At 43.1% G+C, this 16951-nt stretch overlaps 1 protein-coding gene across 1 annotated transcript in view; it reads left to right on the plus strand.

The window, feature by feature from the left end:
- LOC143808513 (saxiphilin-like) overlaps positions 1–2289 on the plus strand; it is a 104027-nt gene extending 101738 nt beyond the window's left edge. The window contains exons 19-20 of the mRNA XM_077291263.1: positions 1138–1339; positions 2131–2289. Of these exons, the coding sequence (XP_077147378.1) occupies positions 1138–1339; positions 2131–2162 (234 nt within the window). The 3' untranslated portion in view covers positions 2163–2289. The remainder of the gene's footprint in view (positions 1–1137; positions 1340–2130) is intronic.
- The last annotated feature ends 14662 nt before the right edge of the window (positions 2290–16951 follow it).

A 16951-nucleotide genomic window follows, 5' to 3' on the forward strand; every position in this document is an offset into this window, starting at 1 on the left:
AAATAAAAACAACATATACTCACCACCAATCCCAGGGCAGTTGCAGTGATGTTTGCACCGGAGGAAGAGTGACATTCTTGTGCCACGTGAGCCCTGCAGCCAATCAGTGGCAGCTAATGGCTGCTGCACTCTCACTTCTTACGTTTGTCTGAGATTCACACTTTTGGACAAACCTCGGAAAAATGGAAGAAGTGGTACAAGGAAGGTGAAAGGGTAAACCAGGAAGAGGGTTCTTGGAGCCATAAACCACAGGAGACCTTCATTTGTCTTATGCAGTTCACTGTTTGTGTGGAACAGTGGGGACCAACACAATGTTAGGCAAGTGGTTTTTAATATCATTGTCTATCATCATTATTTATTTATTATGATTTGCTTATATAGCGCTATATTATTCTGCAGCGCTTTACAGATACTATCGGCACTGTCCCCAGTGGGACTCACAATCTAGATTCCCTATCACTATGTCTTTGGAGTGTGGGAGGAAACTCACCCAAACACGGGGAGAACATACGATCTCCTTACAGATGTTGTACTTAGTGGGATTTGAACCCAGGACCCCAGATCTGCAAATCAACAGTGCTAACCACTGAGCCACCGTGCTGCCCATGTCTACATGTCCTGTCTATGACTAGTTGGGATGCAATATACAGATTTAGGCCGGTGTCACACGAGCATATGTTTTCTCGTGCAAGAAAATCTGGCAGATTATGTTAATCACACTCAGATCAAACTCTGTCAGATTTGGATCCAAGTGTCACTTTAGTGTGATCCGATTCTCTCGGCAAAGGTCTGATGAAGATGAAGAAATTCATTTCTCCATTTTCCCCATTGCATGACAATCAGACTGCACTCAGATAACATGTTTTACACGCACCCATAGACTTGAATGGGAGAGTGAATGAGAGAGTGCGATCCAAAAACCATATGTACTCCAAGCGTGCTACAATTGTTCTCTCATGCCAAATTAGCATGAGAATATAATGACAGATCTGAGCTGCCCCACGGAATAACACTGGTCCAAGTGCTATCCGATAAAACATCGCATAGCGCTCGGCCGTTTTATATGCTCGTGTGAGCCCTACTACAGATATATGTGCAAAAGTTGGATTTCTAATCCCAATATTTACTTTCCTTTAGTCTCTCTATGGACCGACAGGATCCCAGAAGGACATATTTCAGATGTTTTCCTCCAGTTATGGCCAGAACCTCCTCTTCAATGATCGCACACAATGCTTGGTTGAGTTTGACCGGATGCTGGATAGAGATGTTATGGATGATTATTTCGGCAAACCCTTTCACAAACATTTGCTCAGAGACAACGACTGCTTACCAAAATCAGGTACATATTCTGAATCAGGTACTTTACTTCCTCTTATATGGAAATAGTAAAAGGTCTGAACAACCATGTATGAGACATGATGAATTTACAGTTCCCCGTAAGGAAGTCGCCACTTTCTATCATAGTGAGTAAAAAATGGAAACGGCTGAGGACCTCACTGGGCTGGCTCCATATATCATACTCCATAAATATCCCTCTAATCACATACCTATGGCATATGCAATAGATACTGCAGATGTAGGGAAAATGGGAAGGACAATTCGTAAGATCTCTTTGGATCTGTCTGAAACCATAAATCAGCAGTCCTGGGAAGGTACAGAAGGGGAGGTCATCTTTTGTATTTCTACTACTGTACATTTAGCTGTTTTATATAAAATAGAAAAATATTTAGAATTGAGAGTCCTCAGTGTTTGATACCTTTTAATGGCTAACTGAAAAGATGGTAACAATTCATAGACTGTCCCAATATTTATGGACATAACTGTTAATCACTCACATAATGGTGGTTCTGCTTCACGTCACCTGTATTATCTAAGGCATTTTTCTGTGCCCTGTTGTGCATAAATATGTGATTCTTCAGAATTTCTATTAGTCTATGCCTGATAAAAAGGACCTGAGTAGTCTGGAAAGCTTGCAATTTGTTACCATCTTTTCAGCTAGCAATTAAAAGGTATCAACCACTGAGGACTCTCAATTCTAATATTATTCTATCCACTGGCTAACACGGTACCAAGATATATATCTTTCCTGTTCTATAAAATAGTAATTTTCATTTTCTTTTGTATCTACAGCTTTGGCCTCTGCTTGCTCGTTCCATCACTGATGAGAAGACTTAGTAATGGGCACCTGGTCATTGAGCTGCCATTATTCTTGTTACGTTTGCTGATTTTATCTCTCCATTTTACTATTTTCAGTTTTTGCAGTCATAATACAATAATTATCAAAAAAGATTTATAGTTTGCTTTATTCAGAACATATTTCATTAAAACAGATGAAAAAACAGGCATCCACCAATGACTGATTGCTGAGACCACAGAGTTGCAAAACAAGGTGCAGTGCAAATAAATCAGATATATTACAGGGCTTAAAATAGTCAAAACATGCACAGAATAAGAATGTAAGTACCAAGTAGAAAAAAGAAGAATTTCCATAAATCCGAAACTAACATTTATTTTAATCTTAAATGTCTGTCTATTTAATGGCATAATCTAATCATATTTTCTGATATACTTTAATTACAAACATTTCTAGGATTCCCTCACTACTCGAACTGCTTTGATTTTATTTTTTTCACCTACTTATTCTTTGATGATGCTTCTTTTGAAAATCCCTAGTGAATGCTTGGATACTCAAACGAGACGTCATCAGAGGGCAGAAGCTACATCCACTGCAGCCATCTCCTCCCACACCCTGAAATGAAGCATTATCAGTAACTTCACGTTCAAGGGCTGGTCTGATCTCTGCTCATCAGGTCTTCTCCTTACAAAGCACACTAACATTGCGCTCTCTTGCCGGCTTGTCACTTCTCATCAGAGCAGGCGAGGGAGTGCACTGTCACTGTGCATTAAAAAGAATATTGCCCAATAAAAAATTCCTACTGAGAATCTGTCAGAATTGACAACTGACGCATGCTCAGTACAGCAGGGACAGCTGAACCAGATGTCACTGATGACGCTTTATTTCTGAATGGGGGCAGACGCTGTGGAAATGACCTCTGATGATGACTTTCTTGAGTATCTCAGCATTCACTATGGATTCTCAAACAAAGCATCATGAAATAGCAAGCAGGCAAAAATAAAACATAACATTGCGAGGGAATGACAAGGACTTTATTATTAAAAAATATTAGAAAACAGATTAGATTAAGACATTAAATAAATAGACACACATTTATGATTTAAATAGATGTTAGGACTAGGTACGGACTGGGACTGAAATTCAGCCCTGGCATTTGAAATCACACAGGCTCATGTTGTTTCTGTACCCAAGTACCAGGTGGGATATATTACTAATATTACCCTGGTTAGAGCAAAGGAAGATTTTCTACAAGACCAATATTTCTAATGATACCCATGGCCTGCTGGGGTAAGTGATGAAGTCAGCGACTTTGTGTTCAGTCAAAATCCTTAACAGCATGGGGTGTCTTGAGAACACAGATTCTGTTAACAACATAGCAGATAAGACAGCCCACAACCAGACAGGCCCTTTTGGCATTTGCCAGAATTGCCAGGTGGCCAGTCCTGCCTTGGTTAGGAACTCCTCTTTAATGATAAAGATGTTAAAACAGGCAAAGGCCCTAGTATCTAGACCTTGTTCACCCTCCAAACCCAACAACTATTTTGCATACGGTCTTGTCAGGGTTAACATCAGCATTTACAGTAAATAGATCGAACTTTTATTTCTTTACAGAGTGAATTAGCAAATTAATTACAGGAATTTGATACAAAGCAATATTTCATTATATAAAAACCAGGAAGAACAAGGGAGATTTTATGAAGACCTTTGCACCATTTGTATGGCATTAGTAAAGTCAAATATTTTTAGCACAACATTGGAAAAGTTTATGTTCTTTCCCTGCCACATTTCAAAAGTGATTAGAAAGGAAGGAGGTCTCAGATTTCAGTTTCTAGCTCTCAAACATTTAAACATGCGGCAAATATATTAAGAACAAGCACATAATATAACACATCATCCTCAAATGCTATTCAATTTAAAATTGGCATATAAAAATCCATTTTTTTAATGCCTGTGTAAAACAATATTTAACTTTTGCAGCAAAACCCTACAACTGCCCTTAATATAGATGCCACTCCCTAGACATCCTCTATAGCAGAGGGAATCACATGTTATCTGATATTATTTGGCCATATTACAGTAAGACTTTCAGATTATTTTGTCACTAATATGTGTTCACTGTTTGGCACTTGTTATATAGATTTTGTAGGTGTAATAGATAATAGGTTTCTATCATTGCTCTAAAAGTGGCTACCACAGATAGATTTAGTGCTAGCCACTAGTGATGCTCAATGATACTTGGATATCACTTGAGTATCTGGGTGCTTAAATGTGCTTGCCAATCGACGGTGCTCGGATGTAATGCTCAAATCCCCACCTCGCATATTTGGCACCTGTTACACAGCCAATAAACATGCAGAGATTGCTTGCCAGTCACTGTAATGGAGTAAAAACATAAGGATGAATGACCTCGGGGAGATCAAAACATCCAACACTGCGGAGACTCCATCAGGAGATCAAAACATCCAACACTGCGGAGACACCATCACGTGTTTCTCAACGCAGTGATCCAGAACACTGCCCCCATCCCTTAAGGGAAATATGCAAATACATGTAGAAAAGCCGCGGAGACACCATCACGTGTTTCTCAACGCAAGCAATAAATATCTAGGTCTTTCACCGGGAAGGAACAACCACGGGAAGGGCAGCATCCAATAAAGGAAAACCACCTATGCCAAAACATGGTATCCATCCACAGACAGCTGTTTCTTTCTCTTTTTTTCTTTTTCCCTCAGATGGGAAAATCCATGGTCCAGAAATCCAAGACCAAAGAAAAATCCCAAACAGCTGCGTCAAATCCAAAACACAAAAGCCGTTCCCATCATCATGAACGGCAACATAAAATTTCAGTTTAATACAACATCAGAAAAAAACAAATCAAGACATATTTACAAGGTATCTCCACTTCTTCACCTTCCAAATCCCTTCGGCATCCACCTCCCCCCTTCTCCTTTTATCCCATAGAAAGCACACATACATCTTCCCCAAAATCACTTTTAGACTATTATTTACTACAATTTCCTTCCTCTTAAAAACATACACATTCCTCACATCCCATAATACTTCCTTTATACATGCAACCATTAACCACAACATTCTCTCCTTCACTCCATCACACATTCCCAAGCCAAACATGAACAACTCGAACGATAACAAGCTCACACAATTCTTTACACAACGGTCCCATTCTTCCAATCACCTCCCTAGCATAATGACAATTCCAAAACACATGTATTACACTTTCCCTTCCACCACACCCACCTCTAGGACACATATCACTTCTCCCCAACCCACGATTCTTCTGAAATTCTCTAACTGGTAACACTCCATGCAAAGACTGCCACACAATCTCACTCTGCCTATTCGTCATACCATCCAACCACACTTTCTTCCATACTTTTTCTATATCATTCCCTCTAACCATGTTTATTCCACACTCTGTCTCTCTACATTCAATCATCCTATACACAGCCTTCTTATTACTCAACAACCTAACATCCACATCACACAACTCATACTTCACCAAAAATTTATAAACCCACACATACCATCTAGGCACATCAAAAGCAACCGGATACCTCAGATCCCTCTCTCGCCACCTCAAACGGAATAAATACGCCCCAAACAAAAACCTACACAAACAAGAAAACCCAAACCACCTTTTTCTAAACGTTTCACCAAAACCTCCCTCCTAGCCCTCTCCATTCTAGAATTCCACAAAAACACACAGAATCCTATTTAACCCCCTCATTCACATATACCCCGGCGGAGAGACCACTGCTATATATAAGAAAATAGGCAAAATCACACTTTTAATAACTAAGATTTTTCCAAAAAACGAAAGACCTCATCTTCCAAAAACATAACTTCCGCTCAACCTTTCCTTTCGCATCATCCCAACTTTCTTTCCCATCCAAACTCTCTGAAAATTTCACCCCCAAAACCTTAATAGACCCAGTCACCTCATTCACTCCGACATCCTTACTTAAAACCCCTCCCCCAAAAACCTTACACTCACTCTTCTCCCAATTCACCTTAAATGCTAACGCATCACAAAAAATAAACACTAATAACTTCACCCGCCTCACAGAATACTCTGAATCACACAACACACACACATGTCATCCAAATAACCACTAAAGGTACCTTCACACGAAACGACTTTGTAACGATATCGCTAGCGATCCGTGACGTTGCAGCGTCCTGGCTAGCGATATCGTTTAGTTTGACACGCAGCAGCGATCAGGATCCTGCTGTGATGTCGCTGGTCGCTGAATAAAGTTCAGAACTTTATTTGGTTGTCCGATCGCCGTGTATCGTTGTGTTTGACAGCAAAAGCAACGATACCAGCGATATTTTACACTGGTAACCAGGGTAAACATCGGGTTACTAAGCGCAGGGCCGCGCTTAGTAACCCGATGTTTACCCTGGTTACCAGTGTAAAATGTAAAAAAAACAAACAGTACATACTCACATTCGCATCCCCCGTCGTCTGCTTCCCACACTGACTGAGCGCCGCAAAGTGAAAGTGAAAGCACAGCACAGCGGTGACGTCACCGCTGTGCCCTGCTACTGCCGGCGCTCAGTCAGTCAGTCAGTGCAGGAAGCGGGCGCCGGGGGACGCGAATGTAAGTATGTACTGTTTGGTTTTTTTACATTTTACGCTGGTAACCAGGGTAAACATCGGGTTACTAAGCGCGGCCCTGCGCTTAGCAACCCGATGTTTACCCTGGTTACCCGGGGACCTCGGCATCGTTGGTCGCTGGAGAGCGGTCTGTGTGACAGTTCTCCAGCGACCACACAGCGACACTGCAGCGATCGGCATCGTTGTCGCTATCGCTGCAGCGTGGTTTCGTGTGAAGATACCTTTACCTTACTTTCCCTCCCCCACCTCCTGGCATTTGTACACCTCTAATCACTTTATCTTTCCTCAGCATACAAAGCAATGGTTCAATTGCACAGATAAAAACCACAGAAAACAAAGGACAACCTTGTCGCACACCTGAAAAAACATTCACTCTTCTACCCACATAACCATTCCTCAAAACACAACTATAAGGCCATGTGCACACGTTCAGTATTTTTTGTGTTTTTTTCGCGTTTTTTCGCTATAAAAACGCGAAAAAAAACGCTAACATATGCCTCCCATTATTTTCAGTGTATTCCGCATTTTTTGTGCAAATGTAGCCTTTTTTTCCGCAAAAAAATCGCATCGCGGAAAAAAAAGCAACATGTTCATTAAAATGCGGAATTGCAGGGGATTCCGCACACCTAGGAGTGCATTGATCTGCTTACTTCCCGCACGGGGCTGTGCACACCATGCGGGAAGTAAGCAGATTATGTGCGGTTGGTACCCAGGGTGGAGGAGAGGAGACTCTCCTCCACGGACTGGGCACCATATAATTGGTCAAAAAAAAAGAATTAAAATAAAAAATAGTCCTATACTCACCTTCGATGTCTTCCCGCCTCTCCGCTGCATGCTACCGCTTCGGTTTCTATAGCTGGTGTGCGGTGAAGGACCTGCGATGACGTCACTGTCTTGTGATTGGTCGAGACCGGTCATGTCACCGCTCACGTGACCGCGACGTCATGGAAGGTCCTGAGCCACACCGGCATCTATAGGAACGGACGCCTGCAGGTGAGTATAACCATTTTTTTTATTTTTTTTATTATTTTTAAACATTCTATCTTTTACTATAGATGCTGCATAGGCAGCATCTATAGTAAAAAGATGGTCACACTTGTCAAACGCTATGTTTGACAAGTGTGACCAACCTGTCAGTCAGTTTTCCAAGCGATGCTACAGATCGCTTGGAAAACTTTAGCATTCTGCAAGCTAATTACGCTTGCAGAATGCTAAAAACCACGAAAAAAACGCAAAAAAAACGCAAAAAAAAATGCGGATTTCATGCAGAAAATTTCCGGTTTTCTTCAGGAAATTTCTGCAAGAAATCCGGACGTGTGCACATACCCTAAATGTCCTTATATAAGCTCCTCACCCTCCAAACAAAATCAGGCGGAAACCCCATTCTCAATAATACCCGGAATAAAAAACTATGTGCTAACCGATCATACACCTTTTCAAAGTCCAAACTCAAAACAAATACACTCTTCTTCCGACTCATACAGTCCCACAAACAATCCCTCAACATACACACACACTCATGTATACGTCTCCCAGGCACTGCACAACACTGTTCATCCCCAATCACACTCTCTATCACATCACGCATCCTATTCGCCATTACTTTCGCATAGATCTTATAATCGCAATTCAACGTTATCGGTCTCTAATTTTCTAAACTCTTCAAATCTCCTTTTTTAGGTATTAACACAACCATCCCTGCACGCATACTCTCAGGCACCTCCATACTAGACCACATATACTTACACACATCCACAAAATCCTTACCAATCACATGCCACATCACCCTATAAAACTCTATAGGAAGACCATCCTCTCCTGGAGTCTTATTGACTGCTAACAGGAAAGACTTTTGTGTCCTCATCAACAGGACGACTGACCTTGCTGTCCTCCTCCTCATCCTCCTCCCTGTCCTCAAGCTATCCACGCTGAACAGACGGTATGACAGCTGTGCTTGTAGTACCATCTATATCGCATGAAAATAGCTCCTGTTCTTCCTCCTCCTCCTCTAACCTCATTGTCTACCAATCCACGTTGGGACGACATGAGGCTGGGCTGAGTGTAATCACCCTGTATGGTTCCTTGCTCCATGTCCTCGTACTCTGCCTGCAATGCATCCTCTTTAATTGTGAGCAGAGAGGTTTTCAGAATGCAGAGAAGCGGGATGGTGACGCTAATTATGGCGTCATCACTGCTCACCATCTTGGTGCATTCCTTAAAGTTTTGCAGGATGGTACGTATGTCTGACATCCATGTCCACTCCTGAGGTCTTATGTGTGGTGTCTGAACTGAAAAACAACGGCCTTCTTGATGCTGGTAGTCAACAACTTCTGCTCACAAATCCTTTCCAATATATGCAGTGTAGAGTTCCAACGCGTGGGGACATCACACACCAGTCGATGAGCCGGAAGCATCAAACACTGCTGAAGCACGACAAGGGCGGCTGAAGCTGTAGCTGACTTTCCAAAATGGGCAGACAGACGGCGTACTTTCACTAGCAGATCCGGCAGCTCCGGGTAGCTTTTGAGAAAACATTGAATGATGAGGTTAAGCACATGGGCCAGGCAAGGTACGTGTGTGAGCTCACCTTGCCTCAGAGCCGCCACCAGATTCCGGCCATTGTCACACACGACCATGCCTGGCTGTAGGTTCAGTGGAATAATCTAAAAATCTGACTGCTCTTTCAGCGCTGTCCACAATTCTTCAGCATTGTGCGGTTTATCGCCTAAGCAGATAAGCAGATTAGCTTCAGCACAGCCTGTTTCCGCTTGACTCGGGAAGATCTAACAGTTGGAATGGCAACTTCCCTCATGTTGGTGTTACGGGGAATGGATGCACACCTTCTGTCTGTGGCCACCACACTGCTTCTTCCTGCCTGTTGGGGTGATATGACTCCTTCTGTGTGCTGCTGTCTTCGCTCTGCATGTCTTCCTGTCAGGTTGGGTCAGCTACTATGTCATCCAGCACCTTGTCTTCCACATCTGAACCCTGCTCCTCCTCCTGACTTTCTGGCAATTGTGTCTCATCATCGTCCACCTCTTGTGATACTTTCCCACCATCGCCTTTGTGTGACAGTGGCTGTTCAAATCTTTGGGCATTCCTACATGCGATCTCATCTGGCCCCACTTCAAGTTGACCAGCCGAGAGTCCGGAATCTTTAAAGGGAAAACTGAACAGCTCTTCGGAGTGTCAAAGTGTGGGATCAGTTGTCTCAGGGCATTCGGTATGGTGGGAGGAAGGAGGATCAGGGTGAGGAATATCCGGTCCACACTCACAGCTACTCAGACTTGACCATGTGGAAGACATGGTGGTGGTGGCTATGTGCCTGAAAGCATTATCCGCTATCCAACCAACAACCGTTTCACACTGCTCTGGCTTCAATAGTGGTATGCTGTGGTCCCCTAGAAACTGGGACAGGAAGGTGAAGTGAAAAGATGTGGGTCTTTGTTGTGGCCCACTTTCAGCTTTGCCACGGCCTCGTCCTCTGCATGCACCATCAGCATCACATCCACTTCCCTGTCCCTTGCTCCTTGCCTTGCCGATTTTAAATGGACTACTGACCTATTTCAAAAGCTCAAGACAAATGTATTTATTTGGTGAAAAATTATATGTGATAAGTATGCCTGAGAAGCTATGATTTTTCAACCACAGAAACACCAGGCCTCAGCCTGACATAACAGACTGTATACATTTTTTTTGTTTTTTGCAGATTTTTTGAAAAAAAATAAAAATAAGTTGAACAAAGCTAGCAGACAGAACTATGCAACTTATGCCTGTGAAGCTGTGATTTTTACACCACAGATACACAAGGCCTCAGTCTGACATAACAGACTGTATACATTTCTTTTTGTTTTTTTGCAGATTTTTTTGAAAAATAAATAAAAATTAGTTGATCAAGGCTAGCAGACAGAACTATGCAACGTATGCCTGCGAAGCTACGATTTTTCCACTACAGATACACCAGGCCTCAGCCTTACATAACAAACTGTATACATTTCTTTTTGGTTTTTGCTGATTTTTTGAAAAAAATAAAATAAAATTAGTTGAACAAGGCTAGCAGACAGAACTATGCAACTTATGCCTTCGAAGCTACGATTTCTCAACCACAGATACACCAGGCCTCAGCCTCACATAACAGACTATAAAGCACCATAAGAGGAAAAACCTCCACTATTCTTGACAAAAAAAACACCAGTACACAGGCAGAGATGCTTACCTGTCCAAGGCCCCAAAACCAATTGCACTATCCAAGGTACAGCGGACCCAAGTTAAGGCTACTTTCACACTAGCGTTAACTGCATTACGTCTCAAAACGTCTTTTTTTCGAAAAAACGCATCCAGCAAAAGTTTTTGCTGGATGCGTTTTTTCCCCATAGACTTGTATTGGCGACGTATTGCGACGGATTGACATACGTCGTGTACGTTTTACGACGGATGCGTCAAAATTTGGCGATACGTCGTCGGCCAAAAAATGTTGCTTGTAGCGTTTTTTGTCTCCGCCTAAAAAACGTGTCGCGACGCATCCTGCGGCATGCGTCGTTGGCTACAATGGAAGCCTATGAGCGACGGATGCGTCGGGACACGTCGTACGACGCAATGCAGCGCTGCAATACGTTTTTTTACACTGAGCATGCTCAGAAGCTGGATTTTGTTGCCAATTGGCCAGACACCCCCAAATCTATATAAACCTGGCCTGGGCCTTCAACCCCACATATATGGCCACGTATATACGTGGCACTTATATACGTGGCATGTATATATGTGCCACGTATATAAGTGCCACGTATATAAGTGCCACGTATTTAAGTGCCACGTATATAAGTGCCACGTATATAAGTGCCACGTATATAAGTGCCGCGTATATAAGTGCCGCGTATATAAGTGCCGCGTATTTAAGTGCCGCGTATTTAAGTGCCGCTTATATAAGTGCCGCGTATATAAGTGCCGCGTATTTAAGTGCCACGTATTTAAGTGCCACGTATTTAAGTGCCACGTATATAAGTGCCACGTATATAAGTGCCACGTATTTAAGTGCCACGTATATAAGTGCCGCGTATTTAAGTGCCGCGTATATAAGTGCCGCGTATTTAAGTGCCGCGTATTTAAGTGCCGCGTATATAAGTGCCACGTATTTAAGTGCCACGTATTTAAGTGCCACGTATTTAAGTGTCACGTATATAAGTGCCACGTATATAAGTGCCACGTATATAAGTGCCACGTATTTAAGTGCCACGTATATAAGTGCCACGTATTTAAGTGCCACATATATAAGTGCCACGTATTTAAGTGCCACGTATTTAAGTGCCACGTATTGGCACGTATATAAGTGCCACGTATATAAGTGCCACGTATATAAGTGCCACGTATTTAAGTGCCACGTATATAAGTGCCACGTATTTAAGTGCCACGTATATAAGTGCCACGTATTTAAGTGCCACGTATATAAGTGCCACGTATTTAAGTGCCACGTATTTAAGTGCCACGTATTGGCACGTATTTAAGTGCCACGTATATAAGTGCCACGTATATAAGTGCCACGTATTTAAGTGCCACGTATATAAGTGCCACGTATATAAGTGCCACGTATATAAGTGCCACGTATTTAAGTGCCACGTATTTAAGTGCCACGATATTTCAGTGCCACGATATTTCAGTGCCACGTATAACCACATAGTTATAGTATTTATAGTACGTGGCACTGAAATACGTGGCACTATGACTGTCAGAAAATGTTCATTAAACGGTTAGGTGTGAGGTTAGGGGTAGGGTTAGGGTTTGGATCCCTTTATCATCATCCGTAGTTCATTAATCGGATGAATCCACAGTCGTCTCCGTCTCCGTTGCTGCAGAAGCATCCTACGTCTTTCCGCTGCCGCCTCCTTCTCCCGCACTATGATATCCAGGCGATTCATCTCAAAGATAACGTCGGTAACCAAACTAGCAATCCTCACAAGAACACCTTCCATCGCTGCCACAAAACTAAAACCCTCAAAGATGGGCTGTAAAAACAGTAACTATATAGTTTTCCATATTTTCCAGTAGCCAATCAAATTTGGGAGCCTCCCATTTTAAAAACGGATCCGTCGTAAAAACGGATGCAACGGATGGTAAAAACGGATGCAACGTATGCAACGCATCCAGTATTTTCGACGGAAACGTTTAGCGGATTTGCGACGGATCCGTCGAAATGCTGTATGCGTTGCATACGTTTTTCACTTTTTTTGACGCATCCGTTTTTTCGTCAAAAAACGGATTTGCGACGTAATGCAGTTAACGCTAGTGTGAAAGTAGCCTAAGATGGCAAATACACAGGTGCAATAATACCGATAAAGCACCCAGCCTACAATCAGGAATTGGCCGCTTGGTACACCAGTGCAAACAAATAATCTGTAAGTGGCAATGTTCACACAGAAATGCAGAGCATATGGCTCAAAGCCTACTAATGATGCCATATGGCGGGCTAACCAGTGCTGACTGTAATGCATCCTGTGTGAACAGAGGCCACAGTTTACAGAGCCATCTGGGCCCAACTGCACCTGAAAAATATATAAAGTGCACAAAAAAACAACAATGTATGCAAGGTATTGGTTGATATTATGGCCACAATACTTATGCTGGCAACCCACGTCAAGGGTCCGTACATATTGCCAGTCCTAATCTAACAAAAAAAGCACCATTAGGGTATGTGCACATGTCCGGATTTCTTGCAGAAATTTCCTGAAGAAAACCGGAAATTTTCTGCAAGAAATCCACTTTTTTTTTTTGCGTTTTTTTTTGCGTTTTTTTTCGCGGTGTTTTTAACATTCTGCAAGCGTAATTAGCTTGCAGAATGCTAAATTTTTCCAAGCGATCTATAGCATCGCTTGGAAAACTGACTGACAGGTTGGTCACACTTGTCAAACATAGTGTTTGACAAGTGTGAACAACTTTTTACTATAGATGCTGCCTATGCAGCATCTATAGTAAAAGATAGAATGTTTAAAAATAATAAAGAAAATAAAAAAATGGTTATACTCACCCTCTGCAGACAGCCAATCTCCTCAGCGGCGTCCTTTCCTATAGATGCCGGTGTGGTTCAGGACCTTCGATGACGTCGCGGCTTGTGATTGGTCGCGTGAGCGGTCACGTAACCAATCACAAGACAGTGACGTCATCACAGGTCCTGAACCACACCATCTATAGGAACGGAAGAGAGAGCATGCACCAGAGAAGCGGGAACACTTTGGGGGCCATCAGAGGGTGAGTATATGACCATTTTTAATTTTAATTCTTTTTTTTTTTACCAATTATATGGTGCCCAGTCCGTGGAGGAGAGTCTCCTCTCCTCCACCCTGGGTACCAACCGCACATATTCTGCTTACTTCCCGCATGGTGTGCACAGCCCCGTGCGGGAAGTAAGCAGATCAATGCACTCCTAGGTGTGCGGAATCCCCGCAATTCCGCATTTTAATGAACACGTTGCTTTTTTTACTGCAATGCGATTTTTTCGCGGAAAAAAAGGCTACATTTGCACAAAAAATGCGGAATACACTGTAAATGATAGGAGGCATATGTTAGCGTTTTTTTCGCGTTTTTATCATGTTTTTATAGCGAAAAAATGCGGAAAAAAAACGCAAAAAATACTGAACGTGTGCACATGGCCTTAGGGTATGTGTCCACGTTCAGGATTTGGTCAGGATTTTTCATCAGTATTTGTAAGCCAAAACCAGGAGTGGAACAATTAGAGGAAAAGTATAATAGAAACATATGCTCCACTTTTGCATTTATCACCCACTCCTGGTTTTGGCTTCCAAATACTGATGAAAAATCCTGACCAAATCCTGATGCAATCCTGAATGTGGACACATACCCTTAGGGTATGTTTCCACGTTCAGGAAACGCTGCGTGTTTGACGCTGAGTAGAGCCGCAGCGTCAAACACGCAGCGTCCAGATGTTACAGCATAGTAGAGGGGATTTCATGAAATCCCGTCTCCACTATGCGGTAAAACACGGAGGCGGCAGACCGGCGTAAACGGACATGCAGCGCGTCTTTTCAGAACGCAGCATGTTTGTTTTCAAAGCGGCGACGCTCCGTAGCCACGCCGTATATTTACCATAGACTATCATTAGATGCGATAAAATCGCATCTAATGATTAGTCACATGCGTAGAAACTGCATACAAGCAGCTTACTACGCATGTCTGCTGGCTAACCTGTCCCGCCTCCGGAAGTCCCTCCTCCAGTGCAGTTCTAGCGATAACTTATGTTATCGTGAGAACTGTCGTGCACGTGACCGGGACTTATCTCCAGTCACTAGTCTGGTTCTCGCAAACAGCTGATCAGCTGTTTGCGAGAACGCTGTAGTGTAGGTGATCGCTGGAGAGTTATCTCCGGCGATCATCTACCGGCTCTGCTACATCTGGATGTCAGGCATCCAGATGTAGCAGTGCCTAGACTGTATGCACATACACCACACAACATACACCATACAACATGTGACATACAACATGCACCATGCGACATACAACATGCGACATACAACATGCATCATGCGACATACAGCATCCAACAAAATGCGACAGCATGCGACAACATGCAACATGCGACATGCAATAACATGTGACATGGGACATGCAACAACATGCGACATGCTACATGCAGCAACATGCGACAGCATGCAACAACATGCGACATGCGAAATGCAACAACATGCAACATGTGACAGCATGCGACAACATGTGACATGCAATGACATGCAACAACATGCAACGACATGCAACATGCGACAGCATGCGGCTTGCAACATGCAACGACATGCAACATGCGACAACATGTGACAACACGCGACATGCAACAACATGCAACATGTGACAGCATGCGACAACATGTGACATGCAATGACATGCAACAACATGCAACGACATGCAACATGCGACAGCATGCGGCTTGCAACATGCAACGACATGCAACATGCGACAACATGTGACAACACGCGACATGCAACAACATGTGACATCCAGCATGCGGCAACATGTGATATGCGTCGACATGCGACAACATGGACATGCGACAGCATGTGACGACATGCGTTGACATGCGATAGCATGCGACATGCGACAACATGCGACATGCAACATGCCACAACATGCAACATGCAACATGCGACAGCATGCAGCAATATGTGACATGTGACATGCAACAACATGTGACATGCGACAGCATGCAACAACATGCGACATGCGACAGCATGCGACAACATGCGACATGCAACATGCAACGACATGCAACATGCGACAACATGCGACAGCATGCATCAAGATGTGACATGCAGCATGCAACAACATGCGACGTGCAACATGCGTCAACATACAACATGCAACACCATGCGACATGCAACATGCAACAGCACGCGACAACATGCGACATGCGACATGCAACATGCGACAACATGCGACAGCATGCATCAAGATGTGACATGCAGCATGCAACAACATGCGACGTGCAACATGCGTCAACATACAACATGCAACAACATGTGACATGCAACATGCAACAGCATGTGACAACATGCGACATGCAACATGCGACATGCAACATGCGACAGCATGCGACAACATGCGACATGCACCATACAACATGCAACATACACCATACAACACATACAGTACATACATATAGACATACAGTACAGTACATTAAACATAGATTACATACTCACCATCACTTTTCACTTTGATCCCCAAAGCCAGTGTCATCTGTAAAAAATATTTAAATAATAAACAAACAATATACTCCCTGATCCACAGAAATCCAATTAAAACGAGTGTCCCACGATGATCTCCCGTGGAGAGCAGCAGCATCAGCTGATGCGACTGCTCTCCAGGGGCTCCAGGAATACAATGATGGAAGGTATCCTTCCACAATGTATTCCCCACAATGTATTCCTATGCCCCTGTGAGAAAATAGTCCCTAGTCTCACTTTTAGCATTGCTGTGTGATAAATTTTCCCATGCAGCAATTGTCATAAAGTGAGACTGAGAGGTTATTATAGTTCAGTGATGCACTGCAGGAGCCATTATCTCCTGTCAGTGCGTCACTGAAGGTCCTATAGAGCAGTGACATCACCCGATGTCACTGTTCTATTGGGGAGATCGTCTTGGGACCCTCGTTATTAATTGGACTACGGCGGACA

The sequence above is a fragment of the Ranitomeya variabilis genome, chromosome 2 (genome assembly GCF_051348905.1).
Source record: "Ranitomeya variabilis isolate aRanVar5 chromosome 2, aRanVar5.hap1, whole genome shotgun sequence".
In the NCBI taxonomy this organism is placed as follows: domain Eukaryota; kingdom Metazoa; phylum Chordata; class Amphibia; order Anura; family Dendrobatidae; genus Ranitomeya; species Ranitomeya variabilis.